The sequence below is a fragment of the Anneissia japonica genome, unplaced genomic scaffold (genome assembly GCF_011630105.1).
Source record: "Anneissia japonica isolate Jap-2015-1 unplaced genomic scaffold, ASM1163010v1 scaffold288164_len509026_cov199, whole genome shotgun sequence".
Taxonomy (NCBI): Eukaryota; Metazoa; Echinodermata; class Crinoidea; order Comatulida; family Comatulidae; genus Anneissia; species Anneissia japonica.
In genome coordinates this window covers 380,366-402,949 of record NW_022752067.1, presented here as the reverse complement: position 1 = coordinate 402,949, position 22,584 = coordinate 380,366, and the positions used below count along the sequence as shown (strand labels likewise).

Here is a 22,584-nt window from a genome sequence, read left to right as displayed (position 1 = left end):
TAGCTAGGTCACTGACCAGTCTCTGTCCAAGTTCCTGTGTAGGTCCCTGTGAAGGTCTCTGCTGTGGGGTAAATCTGTGAAAATTGTTTTCTTCTAGAAGTCAATAACTTATCATTTTAGATGAGCTACTGTATTTTGAATTTAAATTCTTCCGATTTTTATAACAGACGGAATATTGTAAAACAACCTGGGTCTACAGAATCGACGTTAAGGTAAATTCGAAAAAAAAAACTGTTCCAAAGACATGTTTGCATACATTTTTATATCATTTGAAACATCTTACTTGAATCTATTATATTGTGTATGATGATGGTGATCAGGCATACAGATTTCAAGAAAAATACAAAAACAGCGTGGTGTCCCTGTGCATTGTTGCATACGTATTTGTGACATAGTTTTATGTACTTATTAAAACATCGATATCATAGTAAACCAAAGTTGTCAGTCATTTCATTTGAAACCAATGTCATAATAAAATAGATAAAATGACAGTTAAATGACCAACAAAGACAACTGAAGACAGTAGTTCGTCATTAGAAGTTATTTAGTATAACTTTATTCGGAAAATGAATCTCAAAATCGAGTTGTTGTCCCCGGCGTTGTCAGTGACGTCGTATGATTTGTGTGCGATTTTTACCAATTAAGTAAAAAATAGTTGAGCCATGTAGTACCTTGCAAATCAACTTCAAATCATTTTTTGAATTAGAGTTATAAAAGGATACTGTTGTGTGATTAATCCTGGTGGCTTAATCACATTTAATAAACAAGCCATTATGAAATAAATTTCAATCAACAGCAGATCATGTAATGTTATGCTATTAGATAATAGGACATAAAAGGCAACTGATACAAACATAGGCTTATATACATAGAATATATTTTACCTAAATATATATAATCTTCTTCCTATAACAATAGAAAATGAAGTGTGCAAAAAATAAATATAAAAAATAAAATAATATTATATACTCTATATACTTGTATAAAAATTACGTATTAGATAAATAAATATAATGTTTAGAATTCGACTGTTTCATTTCGTTGAGTACGAATTTTCGTTGAGTATTATTTTCATTCGATGGGTTCGTTGGAAAGATTTCGTTGACAACGAAAATTAACGTAAACCAGAGTGCGTTAATCAGCGTTAAGTTATCCACGTGACCAAAAAAAAACACAAAAAAAAACATGGCCGATTGGTGAGTTTATAAACAACATTTGCGTTAATATAACTTAGATTAAAATTCATAAAATAAAAATTATAATATTTACCCACATGGAGTCAAAAAATAATTGTAGGTAAACAGAATTAAAAAACTGGATGAAAATACTTTTTTTACGAAAAACTTAGACTACCACAAGTTGAAGCAATGTTGATTACGCAACGTGTATCGCGGTAACTATGCAGCCATTTTGTTTTGTCGAGTATTTAAAAGTTTTCTATTCGACTGGTCGTCTAAGTTGAGTAGGATTTTACCGCTCTGCGCAGGTGTGCGTGGTTTAACGAAGAATGACCAGTCGAATACGGCCAAGGTTCTCTGGCTGAGCTCTGCTCTGCTCTTAGCTGTAACAACTGTGGACGAATTTGTGTGTGAACATGGCAAATCACAGAGAGGCTAATCTCGCCCTTTTTACCAGTATTGGACTAAGTGAACAGAAAGCCAAAGAAACCGTTAAGAATGATTCATTATCAAATGACCTCAAGCAAGTTATTGAACAGGTATTAACATATTTATATTGTTTAACCAGGTGTGTAAATCAATTTGATGCCACTAGGCCTAGCATATGCATGGGAAAACACGTGTAGCAGGCGCCTAAAATACTAGGGCCTCCTTAGAAATAGGCCCTAGCCTAGGGGCCTAGCCTATTACTATCGGTCATTGCTGGACTCATCCATGGATTGCGTCAGCCTCTTACTTATGTTATATGTGAAAATATTTTGAGAGGTTATGCAACAATCAGGTCTTTGAAGGTTTATGCTTTCCAGAATGAAATTAACAAAATATTTGACTACTTCTGTAAGAGCTATATTAAACAAGCCTGGGTTTTACGTACAAAAATGTTAAATGTTAAATAGACGTTTACGATGCCAATCTAGTACTACCGATACTCTTACATGCTTGGTATCTATAAATGATTTTTTTTTTTTTTTTTTTTTTTTTTTTTTTTTTTTTTTTTTTTTTTTTTTTTTTTTTTTTTTTTTTTTTTTTTTTTTTTTTTTTTTTTTTTTTTTTTTTTTTTTTTTTTTTTTATAAAAGTAGTAAAGTTAATCTTTGCAATGTATTCTTCCATTTATGTTTCCATCACATCTTAAGCTTTGACAATCATTCAGATCAGTAGTAAATGTTTTCATGAGGCTCAAAAATTTAAGGTGGGGGTGTGAAACTTATTTTTAATGTTATTTGACCTTATTAAGCCCAAACTACAGTGAAAAACTACCTCCTGCCGAGAGGCATCTCAATATTTTGGACTGATTAAAAAAATTGAAAGGGAAATGTTTGTAATTTTTGTTTGTAGGCTCTGAAACAAAATAAGGGAGCTGGTATTGAAAAATCTGTTGGGAATCTACTATATCACATTGCTACCAGGTTGAAAAATAAGAAGAGGAATAATTTCATCATTGAGTATGTCATCAAGAAGATGATCACGTCAGAGGCGCAGCTTACTGGTAAAAACAATCTGCACATTTTCACTTCCTTTTCTAATTTTGGATTCTGTTAATTCAAATGCAAGAACTGCCTGCCTGCCTGCAATTAGAGACCACTTTTTGCATCAGGGTTTCATGGTCTTAGCAGCTACTTTTTGGGAAAATAATTATAAATAAAAATGCATTTCACCCTCTAATTTGGAACCACATTTGGCACCAGAAAATTTGGAATTGGTCTTGGGTTTTAGTTAAATGGTTGAAGATTGTTAGTTAATAGGATAAAGCAAGTGGTATCAAATCAATTATTTGCATAGCCCCATAAATTGGCTAGTTAATCAGTTTAGGATGGTGTCGTATAGTAAACCAAAATATTTTGATCTGTTATCAATATGTTGATAATTATCTCTTAATTGCATTTTCCCAGCTTCTAACTACACAGACTGGTTATATTTTTAATCCTTCATATACTATAACTAAATGTATTTGTCCAAATGATAGTAGGGTAAGGGTAGGGAATTGTGGACCTTTAAGCATATTTGCATAAATTTAAAAAATGTGGATTGAGTTCCCCACCCTTATCCTATGTGTTGTCATCAATCAACAAATTTGTCTGCTCTTTATTGATAGCATCATTGGAGTACTTTCGTAGCAATCCCCTCGATCCTATTGATGTAACAGCGTTTGAAGAAGCGTGTGGAATTGGCGTTGTGGTTACACCTGAAGAGATTGAAGACACAGTATGTCATTGTATTTATTGTATTTGTATTATTTGTGATAATGAGTAGGATGGTAGCTGCATATGAGTTAAAATACCAGTAATAGCCACAAGGCTATAAAGTAATATTGTATAAAATGCAATTAATTTGTTATTTGCCTAATGGACATGATGATACCATATACAGTATGGGCAAATCATAGGTATTTGTCAAATAGAAACAAGAATGAAATAATCATTGATATTTTAATATCTATAGATTCCAATGAAACTACTGTATAACTAGGCTAGGGCAGTACAGTGTATTTCTCACTTTTATATCATGTTAATGTAAAGCCTACATTTTCTGCAAGATTTATAACAAGAACATGTTGCTTTGAAAATTTTTTGTCAAGCCTCTACACAGACAAACTGAGTAGGCCTATAGGCCTAGCTGATGTAGGCCTAGGCCTGCCTAAGTTAGTCTGAAAATCGGGAGGGTAGAGATTGCTAAAAAAATAATGGAAAACCCACCAAAATCGGGAGCTCTAGCTGTAATATACTGTAGGCTAAAAAAAACATAATGGTAGGTTTCTGAATCATGTTAAAAATGACTGGAAATTGTAAAATCGCGAAAATAAAAGGTCGCAAAATATTTAAAATTGTAAAATTGCAAAAATATAGGGCTCTACAGTACCTTTTAGAATTGTATCATTGTCTTTTGATTGTTTCGCTAATAAATATTCTTTTCTATTCTGTTTTATATCTCATTCTCCAAAGGTAGAAGAAGTTCTGGAAAAACACAAAGCCAATTTAATGGAGAAGAGGTACCATTACAACACTGGGCTGCTTATGGGTAAGAATGTAGAGTATGTGGATTTCAGGTGGCTATTATTTATCAACAGTATATATGACCCATACAGATGCAACACAAATTTTATTTTCTTTGGGTTCCCTATTGGTTTTTAATGGAAGTCCATAATTTGAGTCCCATATGGGAGAAGTACCAGGATGTTTTTTTCCCATTCGCCGATGTGTAGGGAATTTGAGGGTTTTGGTGCTGCACCAGAAAGATCATAGCTGAACAAAAGGTGGATGCTGACCAGTTTAATGTCAGTTGTTCCCTGTCAACAAGGGTTGGAAACTATTTACTGCATAGAGACTGTTGTTTTATATAAATGTAAATAATAGAATAGAATATTCTGTGTTGTTCTGGTGATTTTACAGTGCTTCTCATTGGTTTTTCAATTATCACAGGTGAGGTACGTCAGCGACTGAAGTGGGCTGATACTAAGATGGTAAAGAATGAGATTGATATGCAAATGCTTGACCTTCTCGGACCGAAAACAGCTGCTGATATGGAAAAACCAAAGGTGAGCTTTTTCCCCCAACATTCAAAATAAAAACAAAACAGAAATAACTGTAATCGGAAACACAGACCATCTTACTATTAATGGTTGATTGTTTGATTCAATTAAATAAAATGAATACTTCTATATAGATGTAACACCTAAAAAAATAGCAAATGTAATATAAAAATTTATTTTCTTTTAGGATCCTAAAGCTGGTAAATCAAAAAACAAGGATAAGAAACCAAAGGAAAAGAAGGATACATCAGCCGAGGAGAAGACTGAGAAAGAATATACGGACATGAAACAGTTGTGTGGAGAGGCTTTAAAATTCCACAAGCCAGGTGAGGGAACTAACGGTTAACATAATAGTTGCAGTGTGACTGTAAGGCTAGGAGTTGAAATCCTACCACATCAATTTGCCTGTTATCTACTTCCGTCTCCACCTAGAGAAAATGTTAACTTGTGAAGAGTGTCCTTAAGCTTCTGTTGTAGAAATTGTTTATTATTTATTGACCTAATTGTGTAAGTTACTCGATTAAAAAGATAATTTTCTTCAATCAGTTTAATAATAATAAAAATATTCAAACATAAACATAAATAAGTATTTCAGTGTGAATCACACCAAGGATAACCCAGGAAGTCTGCAGACTTGTTTCCAGTGGGGTCCTTCTGGTGGTGAATTGGGCAGCACACCGGGAGACAATCCCCTACTCTTTTTCCAAGAGTTTTTCCCTTTAACCGTATTGCACATGGGACCAATGGCTTAAACGTCTCATCCGACGGGGCGCTATCGTATAGCTATCTCGAGCTGAAACACAAGTACAGCAGCGATGGGAATTGAACTGGGGACCTAGAGAGTTTCCCATGGTTCAGCGCACACACAGTGGCTACTATCAGATTCTCATAATTAGTCAAAACACTATTGAATATTATTAACAAATGTTTTTAAATACCACCAGCCTCCAAACTTCTTTATCAACAGGTGAAAATTATAAAACAGAAGGATATGTTGTGACACCTAAGACCATGGATTTAATGAAACAACATTTGAAGGAAACCAATGGAGAGGTATGCAAAATATTACTTCAACTTATATGTATATCTGTTTTTTATATATGTATTACCAGGCATATATCTGTGTTTTCTACATGTGCCTTAAATGTTGTGTTTGGTAATGCAATAAAAGAGAAAATAGAGGCCTCTTATACAAAAAAAAAAATCGTTTTTTATTTTGCATTATGTTTAAACCTTTTTAACATTTTTAGTTGATAAAGTAAACTCTCTCCTGCAGGTTCGCACCCGTTTCCCCCCAGAACCAAATGGTATTTTGCACATAGGGCATGCTAAAGCTATCAACTTCAACTTTGGATATGCTCGTGCCCATGGTGGAAAATGCAACCTGCGGTACGACGATACCAACCCAGAGAAGGAGGAGGAGAAATTCTTTGTTGGTATCCGTGAAATGGTTGAGTGGCTCGGTTATAAACCATGGATGATCACTCACTCCTCAGATTTCTTTCAGGAGTTGTATGACTTCGCTGTTGAGTTGATTAAAAGGTAGGAACTCTTTTAAGGCTCTATCCACAGTATCAAATTCAATGTAACAAAAACTGAGACTTGACCATATATGGCTGTGATATGACATCATAATGTCCATATATGGATATTATATCATATCATTCCCATATATGGAAAATTGACACAGTTTGTTGTCTGTCAGATTCATAAGATAGTTTTTGATCAAACATTGTGAGGCAGTCATCGTTAGTTTCTATCCACATGTCAAATTTTATGCGACAAATACATAAGATTTGCCCATAAATTGACACATTATTGTCTTTCAGACTCAACGGACAGCATTTGGCCAGACATTATGAGGTAGTCATTGTTAGGTTGTATCGATGCTATGAAATTTTATTTAAAAGACATGATTTTGCCCATAATATATGAACCTGACATGACATCATTCCCATATATGGATGTGATAAGATGAGAGATTGTTTAGTCTCATAAGCAAAAATCTTATAGTGTCCTGGCTTATAATATATTATATTATATTATTCTATTTTATCGCATTTTAATTAATTGAATATTAATTATTAATTTATTCTTATTTCTTTTGATGTTGCTTGATATACAAATTTCATGATTCTAATGTTGAACCATTCTTTTCTGTGAAGGGGACATGCTTATGTTTGTCACCAGAGAGCTGAGGAGATCAAAGGCTTCAATCCACCTGACTCCCCATGGAGGGACAGACCTATCAATGAGTCACTGCAATTATTTGAGGTACACTGTTGAACCCCTTCAGTTTCTTCTTTCCCTGCCCTCTAAAAAAATATCCTGGACATTAACCTATTATATTGGGGGACAAAATATTCTGATTGTGATTGTGGTATTTATGTGCTTATATAATTTTCTCCATTTTGATTGTACATTGTTTTATTTTATATTCACTAACTTATGTTGTGCTGCCCTCTGTAAGAGGGTAGAAGAGTCTGAGAGTCCTGTCTCCAGCCATCCAAACGTGCCATAGCCATAACATTATGTACCTCAGCACCATAAAGCTAGGTGAGGCTGAGGTGGTTTATACGCTCCATCAAAGATCACTCCTTGGGCCTCCACTATTTCGAATTCCTGGATCCACCCCTGAATAACTAAAATATTCAATTTGATTGTTGGGTTTATAATGCTCTGTCTACACTATGTTTTGTATGCCCATATATGGTCATGATATGATGTTATCATGACCAAATTTAGATTTGATAGTGTGAACATGGCTTTCGCTCAACACAGCCAGTATAGATTTAAGTGTGAAGATTGTTTAAATGTTTACTTTCCACATTTCTTTTCATAAAGGATATGAGGAAGGGTAAGATAGAAGAAGGGGATGCAACTCTCCGTATGAAGACGGTACTGGAGGAGGGCAAGAAAGATCCAGTAGCCTATCGTATCAAATTTACTCCTCATCACCGCACCGGAAATGCTTGGTACATAACTTCTTTTCTAAACTGAATCGTGTTGCTCATGCACAGTGTGCTGGGCAGACTCTGTATCAGCTGACAGATCTATCTTCGTTCTAGGCCTGGAAAAAATTGTTGTGTTTCACCTGGAAGGCTGAAGTGCAAGATACAATAGTGCACCGTCTTTAGGATGAGGCATTTAAGCTGTTGGTCTTGTGTGCATTATGGCCCATGTGCACGTTAAAGAACGCAGTACACTCTTCGGAAAAGAGTAGGGGATTGTCTTCCGGTGTGCTGCCCAGTCATCACCAGAAGGACCCCACTGGAAATAAGTCTTCTTCTAGACTTTCGTGGGTTATCCTTGGTGTTTACAACGAATAAATCCATCCAAGCATTTCATGGCAATCACCTCGTCACAGCAATCGGCATGAAATCATGTCGATTTATAATCATTGACACACTATGTTACCAGCTTTAGTCATTTAGTTTAGTCACATCCACCAATTATTTAGCATGCTCAGTAATGAAGGGGTGTTGCATGGGGTAGTAACACTAGCTATGTAGTACTTACTCCGTTTACCTTCTGTTGCATTATGTTTTTCAACCTCCTTTGTTGTCTCTCTCTACAGGTGTATTTATCCCACATACGACTATACTCATTGCTTATGTGACTCTATTGAGAATATTTCTCATTCACTTTGCACTAAAGAATTCCAATCCAGGTAAGTGAAAATTCACATTCATCAAAGTTGATAGTGTATTAGCCTAGGTAACTTCAAAATACAAAGTAGGCAATTCATAGATTGAGTTTTATTGTTTTATGTATATTATCTTTCGCAGACAGGAATGTATTATAATAATTAGTTCTTATATTACTTCCTCTACAAGTTTTTAACTATTATACATTTTTTATAAGCAGCATTCTCCGCTTATCATTTTTAACAATATATTCTTACTATACTTCCTCATATATCGAATTTCATAAATTCTAAAAAGCTAAATGAAGTTCTTCCCCATATATATTTATACTGTAATATGTTACAATGGCATTGTTTAGCCACTAATTTTTCAATCTCATTATTTTAAAGTTGTAATCTACCATTCCTTACAATTTTATATTAAAAGTCTAATTTTATAGTTGGTTTTTGTTTTTTTTTTCTCCTTCTAAATGAGTTATCACTTTTTCAGTTAACCTTGGGTGTGTCCCTGCATCATTTTTTCCATATAGTTTATCATTATTGTTGAAAGTTTTAATGTATACACCATTCATCCCACAAACTTTCTGAGGCCTAGCATTTCGCTCTACCTAGTTACCACCATGGACCAAAACACCATAGATAAAACTAAATTACTATCGAGCACAAATATTTGAAAACTTAAAAAAAAAAAAACACAAAATGTTTAAATTAAAAACAAGTCTGAGTTTTACAAAGCTATTTCAATGTTTACATATACAGTAATTAGCAAGATTGTTTTTGTTGTCTACTGCTGCTGTAGCGCAGGTCTAGCGGTGCTATCCGCTGCGCGGTGCTCCCCTAGGCCACAGGCTAGGCCACTGGAAGTCACCCAGTGAGTTGAGAGACGTTGGCAGCACTGTTTCAAAATAAATCCGATAAAATGGTCTATTGCGACAAGTATAGTAAATACATTTAGAGTTTCAATTGAAGTTCTTCGAAAATATCTTGATCTTGAATTGGAAAATATGATTAAATTTCAACAGAATGCATGCAATGAAACTATTTTTTTTATTTCCTTATCTAATAAAATATAAAAATGTTTACAGAAGCTTTCTCTTTTGTTTTCTATGTTTATCTACTTCCTTGTAAAATATAATTTTACAAATCTTAGATATCTTAAACATAGAAAATACAAATACTATTTTTGTATGTGTTCTGTCTATCTTAAAAATGTATAAACATTTGTATTAATTATTTCATAGAAGAAACTAATTATTTTATTTGATAATAAATGTATAACTATATTTAAATACTATTAGGAAAAGTATATAAAAAGTTGTATAAATATAATCATTTTTATAATAAGTGAAAATAATTAATGTTAATAATTGTTTATATGTGAAGATATATATATATATATATATATATATATATATATACATTGCTATAAAATATATAAATAACTATTTCTCTTGTCCCTTCTTACTTTTAATGCACCAGTTTTCATATTTCTGTTCGTTAAGGCTTGTTACATAATTTGTAGACTGTAGAGATTCATCTGCCTCCAATGCTACCTCATATGCCTCTGTTTCATCTATGATTTCTTTGTGATTAATTGAACTTGGTATGCTAGGTATATAAGGTGAATGGTGTTTTATTTCCTGTGACAAAGAAGCAAGCAACGACAACTTTGCCTGTTCTTCTGTAGATGAGCTCCCTTTGTGTAGAACAGGTGATGAAGATTGTAAATTTTGATCTGTTGAAACATTCAACTTGGGAGAGGAGGATTTAAAACTCCTGACTTTAGAAATATTCACTTTACATGATGTTGGTGGTGGGGTTACTAAATGCTCTGCTCCAGGTTTCTTTACCTTGGGTAATACTGGTGGAGAATTTACTGAATGCTCTGCTAAAGCTTTCTTTGTCTTGGGTAATACTGGTGGAGAATTTACTAAATGCTTAGCTGCTGGTTTTTTTGCCTTGCTTGGAGGTGCGTTTGCTAGATGTTCAGCTTTAGATTTATTTACATTGCTTAATACTGGCGAAGAACTTACTAAAGGCCTAACTTCAGATTTGTTTACCTTAGTTAACACTGATGGAGAAGGTACTGAATTGTCAGCTGGAGGTATTTTAATCTTGGTTAATACCGGAAAAGGTGCTAAATGCTTAGCTTTAGGTTTCTGTACCTTGGGTAATACTGGTGGTGAAGTTACTAACTGCTCATCTGCAGATCTGTTAAACTTCGGTGAAACCAGTGATGGAGATAAGACATTCTCAACTGCCGTCTTGGTAGTCTTAGGTAGTATAGTTGGTGGAGGTTTGCCTTTCTCAGTTGCTGGCGTCTTTGGTAACTTAGATGGTGATCTGGTTAAAGGTTTCGGACCCATAACTTGGGTGAGCACAGATGGTTTGAGAGATAAAGGTGTTTTAATTGCAGTGTCTTTAGGTATTTTAGATCTGTGTATATTCTCTAATTGTTGTATAACACTTAGCTGTTTTTCTACCACTTTTGCATTCTTATGGCCTTGTTTTGAGACTTCTCCCTCCCTTGCTTGTAACTGTGTAGGTATGTGTGTAATTGTTACTTCATCAAATGCTTCAATAACATTTTCATTGGGAATCTCATAGAAATTATCATTTGATGTTGCCTGCATACCTGCCTCTATATCTGGTATTTCATAGAGTTCACTTGTAATACTATGGCTTTCAGTATTTGTATCGTCTGCCATGTCATATATCTCGTCTCCTATTGGTTCATATACCTCATCATCTGGTTGAAAAAACAACTTGTTTTTATGATTGTCTTTTGGTTTATTGTTTTTGCCGCTTTTACTTGACTGATAATCATCATACGGAGAGTCATAAAGTATGTCAGGGTTTACTCCTTCCTCATCTTCCTCGACCTGATTTGGAGTGTTTTCATAGTATATTTCAGAAGAATACCTTTGTACTGTGTCAGTTGGTGGGATGTCTTCGCGCACTCTGCTGATATCGTTTTGGGAATCATAGTCATTTGTTGTATGTCTTAAATTACCCAAACCTCTGGATTTGCTCATTTCTGTCTGATGTTTTCTCAAATTTGGATCCTGGGTATTGGTATTTTTTCTCCAACATATGAGAGAAGCAGTAATGATTAGAATCATTAATAATCCCCCTACTCCTCCAATAATGGCATAGATAAGAAGCGAATCAGACAGTATTAGTGTCAGATGGACACTGTGTGATGTTGTCCACCCAAGGGGGTCAGTCACAGTGCAGTTAACCTCAAGTCCATTGTCACTTGCCTTGATATCAGTAATGTAAAGAGATTGATTGTCATTGGCAATTTTAGAATTCATACTAGGAGGTAAACTTGACCAGTTTATAGTAAGACCTTTGAAGTCTGAGCTTGCTACACAATTGAACTCAACACTTGACGAAACAGAGGCCCTTTCTGGTATTTGCCTCATTTTCACGCTTGGCTTCAAAAATGTGAACTTGCATTGTTGTGCGTTATTAGATTTATTTGATGCACAATCAAACGAATCATTTTCCTGGATAGATGCTTTTGAAACATTATATACAAGATGATTATATTTTTCATTTTCGTAACTAGCTATATTAAGTGACATCTGTATGGATTCTTCATGCTGTGATTGCACCTTGCAACTTAATTGCATATTCACATCATCTAATAATGTTACAGTACAATTGAGATTATTATCAATTCGTCTTCTATCATCCTTACTCTCCTCATTTATCTGTGATATAACAAGAGGTAGTATTGTCACTATCAGTAGCTTCAAGAACTTCATTGTCTCATTCCCTTCCAGAAAGAGCTTACAAAAGATCTGGTAGTGATACACGTGATGTAGTATGTTCTTCAGTAAAATTAAGAGTTTTGATCATGTTAAACAGGTTAAGCAACTTCCAATGTTGCTACCATCTGTTGATACTGTTACGTTCTCTTCTTAAATCCTGGTATTAAATGTTTTCCAATAAAAATACTTTTCACAATCTATTAATAAGAGTCGTTGTCCCTGAGTAATAGCACGTAACTACCCTTCTTCCACGAAGACAGAAGTTGTATCTATAATTGAAAGACTTCTGTTGCAAGTATGGTATATGCCGACAAGCCTAACAGTGAGGTTTGCTTTCTCATTTATAAAATTTCTATTCAATACGAAAGTGAAACCTTGACATTGGCAAGGAGTGAAAGACAGAATTCACTTTATGTTGGCTATTAAGCTGTGTGAAGTACAATATGTTTATACAAGTGATATTTATTGTAAGTTTTGCTATTACTTTCAGTTCTGTCTTTAATGATATTTTTAAAATTTATTTTCATGATGTTCTTAAATTTTACTAGCAATCTTATTTACAGTTCGTACTAAAACATTTTAATAGACATGTTACGCTAGGTTGGTCAATGACGTAGTGGTATTGATACACAGTCATAAACAATCATTGCGGAATGTGTTTATTGAATTGTAGTTTTTAAAAATACATGTAGTACCATAGATACTTATTTCTTTTCAGCCATTGTTATTATAATAGATCTTTCTGCTAAAGCTCCACCCCTTGGATATTGTTGCTAAGGTCCTCAAAATGAGTGGAAAACATACGCACACAAGTGTGTTGTGAGACACATGTGCTTGTTAGATGCCCTGTTGTGATTGGTCAGTAATTTTGATGGACACTCTGGAAAGCTCCATTCAGCTGATGAGCACCATCTTGAATGCTCATATAATGTTGAAAATGGCAGGAAATTCAACAGTAAATTTTGAAAATAAATAAATAAAAAAAAACAAAAACAAATGCTCCTAACTCCAAAAGTGATGCAAATTCTAAATATAGTACCTGTATAGTATAGTTCTTTGTACTCTTATACAATAATTATGATTGTATGATATTGCACTTTATCAGTTTATACAATGTAATTAAAATGATTACAAATGATTACTTTTAGTTTTGTTGTCACTGCTATTAGCATTGTGTGGGTTACTAATGTCTTATTAATTTGTACTTTCAGACGTTCTTCCTACTACTGGTTGTGTAACGCTTTAGACCTTTACTGCCCTGTCCAGTGGGAATATGGCCGACTTAATTTGAATTATACGGTGGTGTCAAAACGCAAGATTGGAAAACTCATCTCTCAAGGGATTGTTAGGTGGGGTGCTTCAGATTCTTCTATTGTTGATAAAAATTGAATTCCTTTCTTAAAGATATTCAAGATTGCTCTTGATAATTTCTACTACTGTATTATCAAAGAACAGATAAAACATGTACCATACATGTGTGCAGTATATATGGCACAAACATAACAAAAAACCAAAGATGAAATATCAGTGAGAAAACGATAAAATAATAGTTAGATACCGTTATTTGAATAAACGTCCCTGGGCATTTATTGTTGAAATGATTTTAAGAGGGTGTTTATTTGAAGGAGGTGTTTAATTTTTTATAAAGAGGATACATATATACTCAAATAAACTCCCTTAATTTCTTCAACACATCAAAATGTGTTTTTTTGTGTGATCATAACACTATTGATCCCAACCAGGTTAGAAAAAAATGTAATTCTTCTAGAGTAGAACATTGCTACTATGTGTTGTGAATAGTGTTGTTTCTATTAGTTTTCTTTACAGTCATAGGGGCGCGCTTATTCAAGGAAAAACACCTGAGGCATTTATTCAAAGGAGGTGCAATGATGCTTTGGAGGAGGTGGGGGAGTTTATTTAAAGCGGGGCTTTTATCCTAATATTACAGTATCCTAATCAAACTATACTGAATATATCAACTAACATATTTGTGTAATATTTAACTTTACAGTGATTGGGATGACCCTCGTTTGTATACACTGACTGCTCTCCGTCGACGAGGCTTTCCACCAGAAGCCATCAACAGGTTCTGTGCTAAAGTAAGTCTAACACCCCATTCATACAAGACAGTATTTACACAAGATGTATGCCAGAGAAAACTTATCAAGCGCTTTTTGTGAGGCATATCTGTGTAACAGCTTAGCTCGATCGGCTAAACTGGCGGTAGCCACTGTGCATGCACTGAACCGTGGAGATCTCTAGGTCCCCAGTTTAATTCCCATCGCTACTCTCCAGGTGTTTCAGCTGGAGGGCTGTTACTATAGCGCACCATCTTTCGGTTGAGACAACTGTTGGTCCTGTGCGCATTATGGCCCATTTGTACGTTAAAGTACGCAGTACACTCTTTGGAAAAGAGTAGGGGATTGTCTCCCGGTGTGCTGCTCATCACCACCAGAAGACCCCACTGGAAATAAGTTTTAGGACTTTAGTGGGTTATCCTTGGTTTGATTCGCACCAAAAATACTGTCCCATGAAAAATAACACACATCTTCATTGTCTACATATCAATTTTAGCAAAGAAAAGATAGAAGTAATGTGTTCTTCAAAGTTCACATTTACTCACTTTTTTTAAGCATTTTAAAGATTAGCCACTTGCTTATTTGAGTAAATTAATATAATTTTCAATATTATTATGATTATTACTTCCTGTTTTATTTGTTTTTAAATTTCTTGGATTTTCCTTCAGTGCAGTAGTGTCATTGTTAAGGCGGTAGTTATCAGTGCTGCTTTCGATGCCCTCGGACACTTGACTCGTCCACTTTCTACTGTATTCTTACCCAGAACTACCAGATAACTTGCTTTAATATACAGAGTAACCAATTCAAATATAACAAAATAATTAAACTTTGGTCCACCATGTGTAAGACTATGGTTTTTAAGGTAAAACCACTGGTTGATTGTCTCAACATTTCAGTAAGATTTGCTCCGACCCTCATCAGAAGAATTGGAAATATGACTTGTTTGTCTTAAACAGTGTCCATTCATATATTGAGTTTTTTATACATATTTCACATACAGTATATATTAAAACTGATTTTTCTGTAGGTTGGTGTGACAATGTCTCAAGTATCCTTCGATCCAGGGATGCTAGATGCCAGTGTAAGAGAAGTATTGAATGATACCGCGCCACGCGCCATGGCTGTCCTAGACCCCATCAAAATCACTATCATAAATTTTCCGTCGAAAGAGGTTTGTAGATTGCTTAATGTCTATCAGAATTTAATCAGATTGTGTTGATTAAATACAGTCTGTACCTACGACTCTCACAAGCGCACATGTTGTCTCTCAAACACACCTGTATCTATATGGGTTTAGCAGAAAGTTTCATTCTGATATTCTTAGTCTGTATATTTTTAACTAATGTTTATAGATGAATATTTATGTGTGGTTTAAGTATCTATGATTTTTAATAAGTTCAATGAAACAATTTAATATGAAATCTAAATCAATACAGTTGAAGCCATTGTGAAGTCGAATTCACAATGGCATTGAAAAATTGTTTGACTCAGATGAAATTCGACTTACAGGTCATTAATTAATGGAAAACACAACAATATGGCATGTAAAATAATATCAACTTAGAAATTATTTAAGTTAGGAAAAGTCGAACAAGTTTAACTGTAATTGTGTTTTCTCCCCCTTATTTTTAGAGTTTGGAATTTGATGTACCTAATATCCCCCATGATGATAGCAAGGGAACACATAGAGTTTGTTTGTCCTCAACCCTTTTCATAGAACAGTCAGATTTTAAAGAGGTGAGTGAACTTATTAAATGTTGTATGTTTTCATTTGTTGCTAAATTGACAATGCTATACAGATGCTATTTAGTGTTCTTACACTATGGATTCTTGAGATGCGATGCTAGAATTGATAATACTGTCGAAACTAAAGTGCCACTGAAATATAGTTCGACTTTTTTTCGACTTAATTTACTTTTTAATTTAAAAAAGAACTAACAAAACCTGAAACAGTGCTTAAACATTAGTCACTTGTTGACGTTACCACATGACATGTCTAAACAATAGTGAGGAATGTGAGTTGAGTCGCATGTAAAATAAACTAAACAAAGTACCGCTGTGCAATGTAAACACGAGTCACTTGTCGGGCTTACTTAGCGTGTGAATTTCTGCATTGTCAAATGTATGAGTCACTTGTTGACGTTCACAGCAATGTTGGTAAAGCAGCGACAGCTTAAAATGATTGAAGTTTTACGTCAAGATTTTGACTTCGACTTACAGACTAATAATTAATGGAAAACAGATCAATTTGGCATGTAAAAATATGTTCGACTTTCATTTTTATTAGACTTAAATTTATTCGAGTTACAGCTAATATTAACCATTGTAAATATACGGAAGATGAAGTGACGTGAAAATAATTTCAACTTTGACTGACAATTTTTCGACTTAGGCTAGTTTGATTGTATAGACATATTTTGCACTAGTTAATTGGATTTTTTTCTTTAAATAGCTATGGTTCAATTCCTCCTTATTTAAAATGCAATGTATCGCAGTTGTTCACTTCATTTGTAAAGAAGATTGCATGGGAGCAATCACTACACTGAAAATGACAGGTTTTTTTTAAATAATAAAATCAGCTAGGCCTTGCCTACATGGTATTGAGCTTTTTAAACTTTAGTGGTGTATTTAAAATGTCTTTGCTGGCTGCTGATAATTGGAATTATAGATACAAATGTCTTACTACAGAATGCAACCTCAAGATGTGAAATGTATTCTTTGTTGTTGAGAGTCATGAATGTACTTAGCATTACATCTTGAGTGTGATGCATTTGTTTATTGGTAAGCAGCACAATTGATTAAAGGTGTGATAAGTAACCTAGAAGAAGATATCAGATGAAGTGATATTAGGTGATTTGATTTTTTCCCTCCTCCCGTAGAATGAAGATAAAAACTTCCGTCGTCTTACCAAAAACCAGCCTGTAGGTTTGAAGTATGCCAACCTTGTCATCTCTGTTGAGTCTGATGTTAAGGACCAAAATGGAAGGGTTACTGAGTTAAAGGTCAAATGCGTGCCAGTTGCCAAAACTGAAAAACCTAAAGCATTTATTCATTGGGTTTCCGAGGCAATCAAGTGTGAAGTACGTCTTTATAGCAGGCTGTAAGTATCAACCGTTAATCAGTTGTGAGATATATTTAGTCCTGAACTGTATTTGTATATATTTTGCCATTTACTTGTTTGGTCTGGACTCTCAAAAATGCTCATTGTTGTCTTGCACAATTTTTTTTAATTATAATTTTCTTTGTGAATACCCCTACATAATATTTTGGGATTTTTTTTGGTTCAATTTTAGATTTCGTCATCAGCATCCGGAAGATCCCACAGAAGTGCCTGGAGGATTTGTCACTGATTGTGATAAAGTAAAGTTTTTTTTCTTGTTTTCTTTTCATTGCTCAACATAAATACAAAAAACGAAACATATGTGGCAAAGACAAGCCAAACCAGTCACTCGTTGCAAATCGTGTTTCAGAGAAATGGCCAAATCATGCTGGAATGTCAAATTTTTGAAAATCTATTTTATTGCACTAAACTATCCTTTATATACCTACACATCATTCTATGCTGCTATTTTCCCGATGTGCAATATTAAAACAACATTTCTTCTGCATGAGAAATGCCTGAAATCATAAACTTTGAAGGCTGATTTCTCATATATAGTTCTTTAAACAGCTGTGTGTTTAAACGCTTGTAACTTCATAAGGAAATGTCCGATTTAAATGATTTTTTTACCATTTTATAGCTATTATGTTACTCTCTAACACTGTATTAATAACCCAAAATCAATTTTTGCGACGAGTGACTGGTTTGGCTTGTCTTTGCCACATATATATATAATAAATTAAACTAGCGAATTTGCATATAGTTTCAGTAATCATTTTTATGTGTTGTTCATATTTATTGAACAACACATAAAAATGATTACTGAAACTATATGCAGTAATCAGTAATAATGTTTATGCGTTGTTTAATCATTTTTATGTGTTGTTCATATTTATTGAGTTACATATGTATACATGGGTCCCAAGTTCCCGCAAATTGGGATGGCCTCCCATATTCCCGCAAACAAGTGAGAATCTCCTGGAAATTAAGACATTTCTTGCAAGTTCATAATATTTGCATATTTTCACTGCTTTACTAGTGAGCTTTTGCATCAGCGACGGATGGACTCAAGGACGGGAATCTTATACGAAAATTGATTTGCGCATGCGCAACCCCCCGTAGCTTCTTGTTCTTTGCAAAATCACATACTGTTTTTGGCCAATTTATTGTCTGGAGAATCACGAACAACTAACTCAAGCAGCCAATCAGCGCTCTTTAGGGATACCTAAAAAAGAGGGCGTGTGTCAGCTTAACCGACGTCACGCACTACTGTTAGTTCTTCAATTGCGAAACTGCGAATGATCAAACTGCAGACGAGTATTAAGGACGGTCACAGTTCATTGCTTTTAGTCCTAGAGTACGTCCGTGCTGCATTTTCAAAAGCTCACTATAGTCAATTTTCTCACTGAAGTAATTGCCGAAATGAAATTAGATGTGTTAACAAAGTTCATTTAACCAGGTCTCTCGGGAGTGACATCTTGTATAGTATGTACATAATAGAGTGGTCAGCTGGTTGTTTTTTTGTTTTTTTTTAGGGGGTTTTTTTGTTTTTGTTTTTTTGTGTGTGTTAGCCTTTTACAGAAATTTGTGGTAAAGCCTTGATTTCAATCAGTAATGAGTAACTCGCTACATCGAGGACGGAAATGATATTGATTGATTAATTGCTTAATACAGTTAATTTTCTACTGTCTTAAAATGTCACGACCTCATGGAAGAACATTCATAGATATTGATATGTGGAAGCAATTTAGCGCAGTGGAATTGGAATTGAAATCCTTCCCTGTGCATTCCTACATTGCTTCAGTCTACCTATCTGTATCAGTGGGTATTTACTATAGAATATTAATATGATAAGTGTTTTGAATAATTATTTTAGTGTAAATAACTGTTAATCGAGGAAGTCATATGGAATTTCTATTATTTCTTTGCAGGATTCACTCACAGTTGTTCCAGAAGCATTGGTGGATCTTTCAGTTAAAGGTGCTAAAGTTTATGATAAATTCCAATTTGAAAGAAATGGATTCTTTTCAGTTGACCCTGATACCACCGCTAAGAAAGTATGACATTTTTCCAAATATTTTGATAAATACAAATTAACTTACAGATAGCAACACCATACTCTGTTCCTTTTCACACACTTAACGGGAAAGTGGAAAGCTGAAGAAGCTAATAAAATTATTACACCATATTCAATGTTTACTATTTAAATGTTTTAGGGCCTGTCCACACTATAAAATCGTGTTTGACAAAAACATGTGGCATGCCTAATAGTAGGCACATCATGACTATATATGGGCATTTTTTTGTCAATTAAAATTTGATAGTGTAAACAGGGCTTTATATATAATTAAAAATTAATTGAAATATATTTCACTTTGTTACATAGTTTGCCTGGTAAAATATTAATTATAATAATAATAATTCCTTATCAGACTCCAATTAAAACCTGACGCTGGCTGGGTTGAAACCAGGGTCTTCAGAACAAGAAGCAGGGACAATGCCTCTAAACCTACTGCTCGGCTCGAAAAGACATCTTTGAAAATAAAAAATGTATTTATTGACCTTCGTTCAAAGTACAATCATCGATCAATATGCATATGATCATTTTGTCTGGTATGGATTTGGAATCTCCCAAGCCCACTCAACGAAATTTAGTTTCCTGCCAAGATATTGATTGGTTCTAATGAAACTGAAAGAAGTAAAATATCTTATTATCATTTTTATTTTTCTCTTGCAGTTGGTTTTCAACCGAACAGTTCTACTCAAAGAAGATTCTGGTAAAAAATAACAGGTTGCACTAGAAAGGAAATAGACATTTTGCAAAATATAGTTGTTTTCCTATATAATGGCAACTTACTTTTCTAATTCTAAGTCACTGTGTTATTTTATCAAATATTTGTCTTTTCTAAATAATAATACTTAATTCAAGTATAAACCAGCTAAATAATAATAATATCAATTTTTTCAAAATATGTAAATAGCAAGTGAATCCTTTACAACCTTAGCCTACTATTTCTATCTTAGAGTAAAACAAAATAAATAAAACAACTCAAGAGATTCAGTTCAACTTCTATGGCAAGCAAAGCATTGCCTGTTAACAGCTTGTTTTTTGCTCAGTTTTTAAAATAATTTAGTATTATTTTTCATTAATTGTATTACTTTTATTTTGTTTTAATATTATATTTATATTGTGGGAGCGGTTTGCTCTGCTTTTTTTTCAACCATGAAGTCGGGATTAAATCCCTTGTTGTGCATTTCGCTTGTGTCCATAGACAAGGCACTTCACCTACGGTTGTCTCTCCCCACCCAGGAGTACAAGTGGGTGCCTGGTAGGTTCAAACACAATGTGCGCTGACTACTTACATGCTGCAATATTATGGAATTCTCCCCAGGGAGCTGAGTATGTGTCTCATATTGTGTTTGATCCAGTGATCGGGGGCTAATAATGTGAGGCTCTTACAGGCCTTGTTGGCATTAAGCGCTATATGACTATTATAACATATTATTGCTGTTACTATTTATATTCATTTATTGTTTTTAAATTAGGATTGTTTTAGTACATTTGAAATTTGTTATCAATAATGCTAAGCATTATTTGTTATGGTTATTTTTATTATTATTATTATTATTATTATTATTATTATTATTAATATTTTTAGTTATTAAATTGTTTTTATTGGTTTTTTTTTCAATTTAAAGTGTTGGAAGAGTTAAGGTTGTGTGTTTTTGCTCATCAAGCAAAAATACTGACTTAAATACTTACTATATTTGATTTATCCATGCAATTTCTTAGCTAAGATTCTTTTTTTTAATGGAATATTAATATGATGGTGTGTACCATCTTCAATGGAAATCAAAACATTATATTATATATGACTATTTTTAGATAAATCAACTTTAGTATTCAGCTACCACAAATCAAGATTTAAAATACAGAAATTGTTTTGCAACTATGCCAAATATATATATAAGATAGAATATGATGTGGTGTGTTGGCACCGGTGGGGTGGGGGCATGCTTGGGGAGCTCAACACAATTTATCAGGGAGAAAACATTCCAATGTAATTTTTACAGATTATGAGGCTAGAATCGAATAAATAAGCTTTTCAAATCCCTAAATTGTTAGATCTTTAACACGTTTTACCCACGTGCCCCTCCAATAGGGTGTTGGATGACCCTGGCCTTGCCCCTCTCTTTATATTATATTATATATTATATTCTCTTCGGGGGAACGTCAGCCCTCTCCTTATCGGACAAGCCCTGGCACCACTACTGACATAAAGGCTGTTTAAAAAAATGGTTTCTTTCTCCAATTTTTTGTATCAACATGGTTATATTATGAGATTAGGATTGCTCATTGGTACTTGTATCAAAGATCGTATAATTACAAAAAAGCGTTTTCCGCAATTTCTGCGTACAAACTTTGTAATAACGCAGTGTAGGATGCCCTCTTGCAATTACAATTACTTTTGAACTTTGACATCTATGATCTCTGTGTAAATTCTGGAACAACCGCCATAGTAACCACTAGGACAGCCTCTTTCTTTTACAATTACTTTCTATCGTTTTCTGCGTGAATTGTACGCTTCTATTTGTCACAAATAAATGGTTTTGGGGGTCCCCCTTTTGGAAGGTTAAAAAAAGAAAATGAAAAAATTGATCTCCCAAACGCCTCAGAGGTTATAGAACACGAAAGTTTCGCGGGTGAATGCTCCCGGACCCCAAGGGTAGTATTATCTCGATTGGCCCCACTTCGGCCCCCTCACCCTTTTGGAAATCTATGGATCTGCCCTTGGCTGGAGTAAACGTTGCACAGGGAAGAATAACCATGCGGGTATTACTGATCAGAAAAGTCCAATGCGAACAGGTTAACTCAGTTAAATCTTCCCTGATTGTAAAATACAATCTGTGAATAAAGAATTCAAGGTACAAGAGAAATGTGTTTAGTATTTCATTGCTGTGTTTGTGCCACTGCTAACTGTTGCTTAACACTGTATTCTTCAGATGGGATGTAAAGCTGGGCACTTGCTGCGCCAGACGGGCGTCAGCCGATGCAATTCTATGAAAAATGCAATGCAATAACGCGCGCGCAATTAATCGTTTTTAATGACGATCCGTTTTGACTGCTACCGACAATCAGCAGACGGCGAGTCGAGTGGCTAGCTACAGCCTTATTATCGGTGCTGGTTCCAGCTGCTCCTCGCCCATGGTTCCGTTGGTAGAATCCATTCTTCTCGGATTGAGTGTATACATCTGGCTCGTGTGCACTTTAAAGA

At 34.3% G+C, this 22,584-nt stretch overlaps 1 protein-coding gene across 1 annotated transcript; it reads left to right on the top strand.

Annotated features, from left to right (window-relative positions):
• Positions 1–1,523: 1,523 nt before the first annotated feature.
• LOC117122079 (glutamine--tRNA ligase-like) lies at positions 1,524–22,246 on the top strand. Its single transcript, XM_033267549.1, has 19 exons — positions 1,524–1,717; positions 2,515–2,665; positions 3,272–3,381; positions 4,119–4,194; positions 4,596–4,711; positions 4,893–5,031; positions 5,673–5,758; positions 5,982–6,247; positions 6,871–6,979; positions 7,550–7,680; positions 8,283–8,375; positions 13,342–13,479; positions 14,142–14,229; positions 15,236–15,379; positions 15,841–15,945; positions 17,088–17,308; positions 17,502–17,568; positions 19,240–19,365; positions 20,046–22,246. The coding sequence occupies exons 1-19, from the start codon at positions 1,595–1,597 to the stop codon at positions 20,094–20,096; spliced, it is 2,340 nt and encodes a 779-aa protein (XP_033123440.1). The 5' UTR covers positions 1,524–1,594; the 3' UTR covers positions 20,097–22,246.
• Positions 22,247–22,584: the final 338 nt, after the last annotated feature.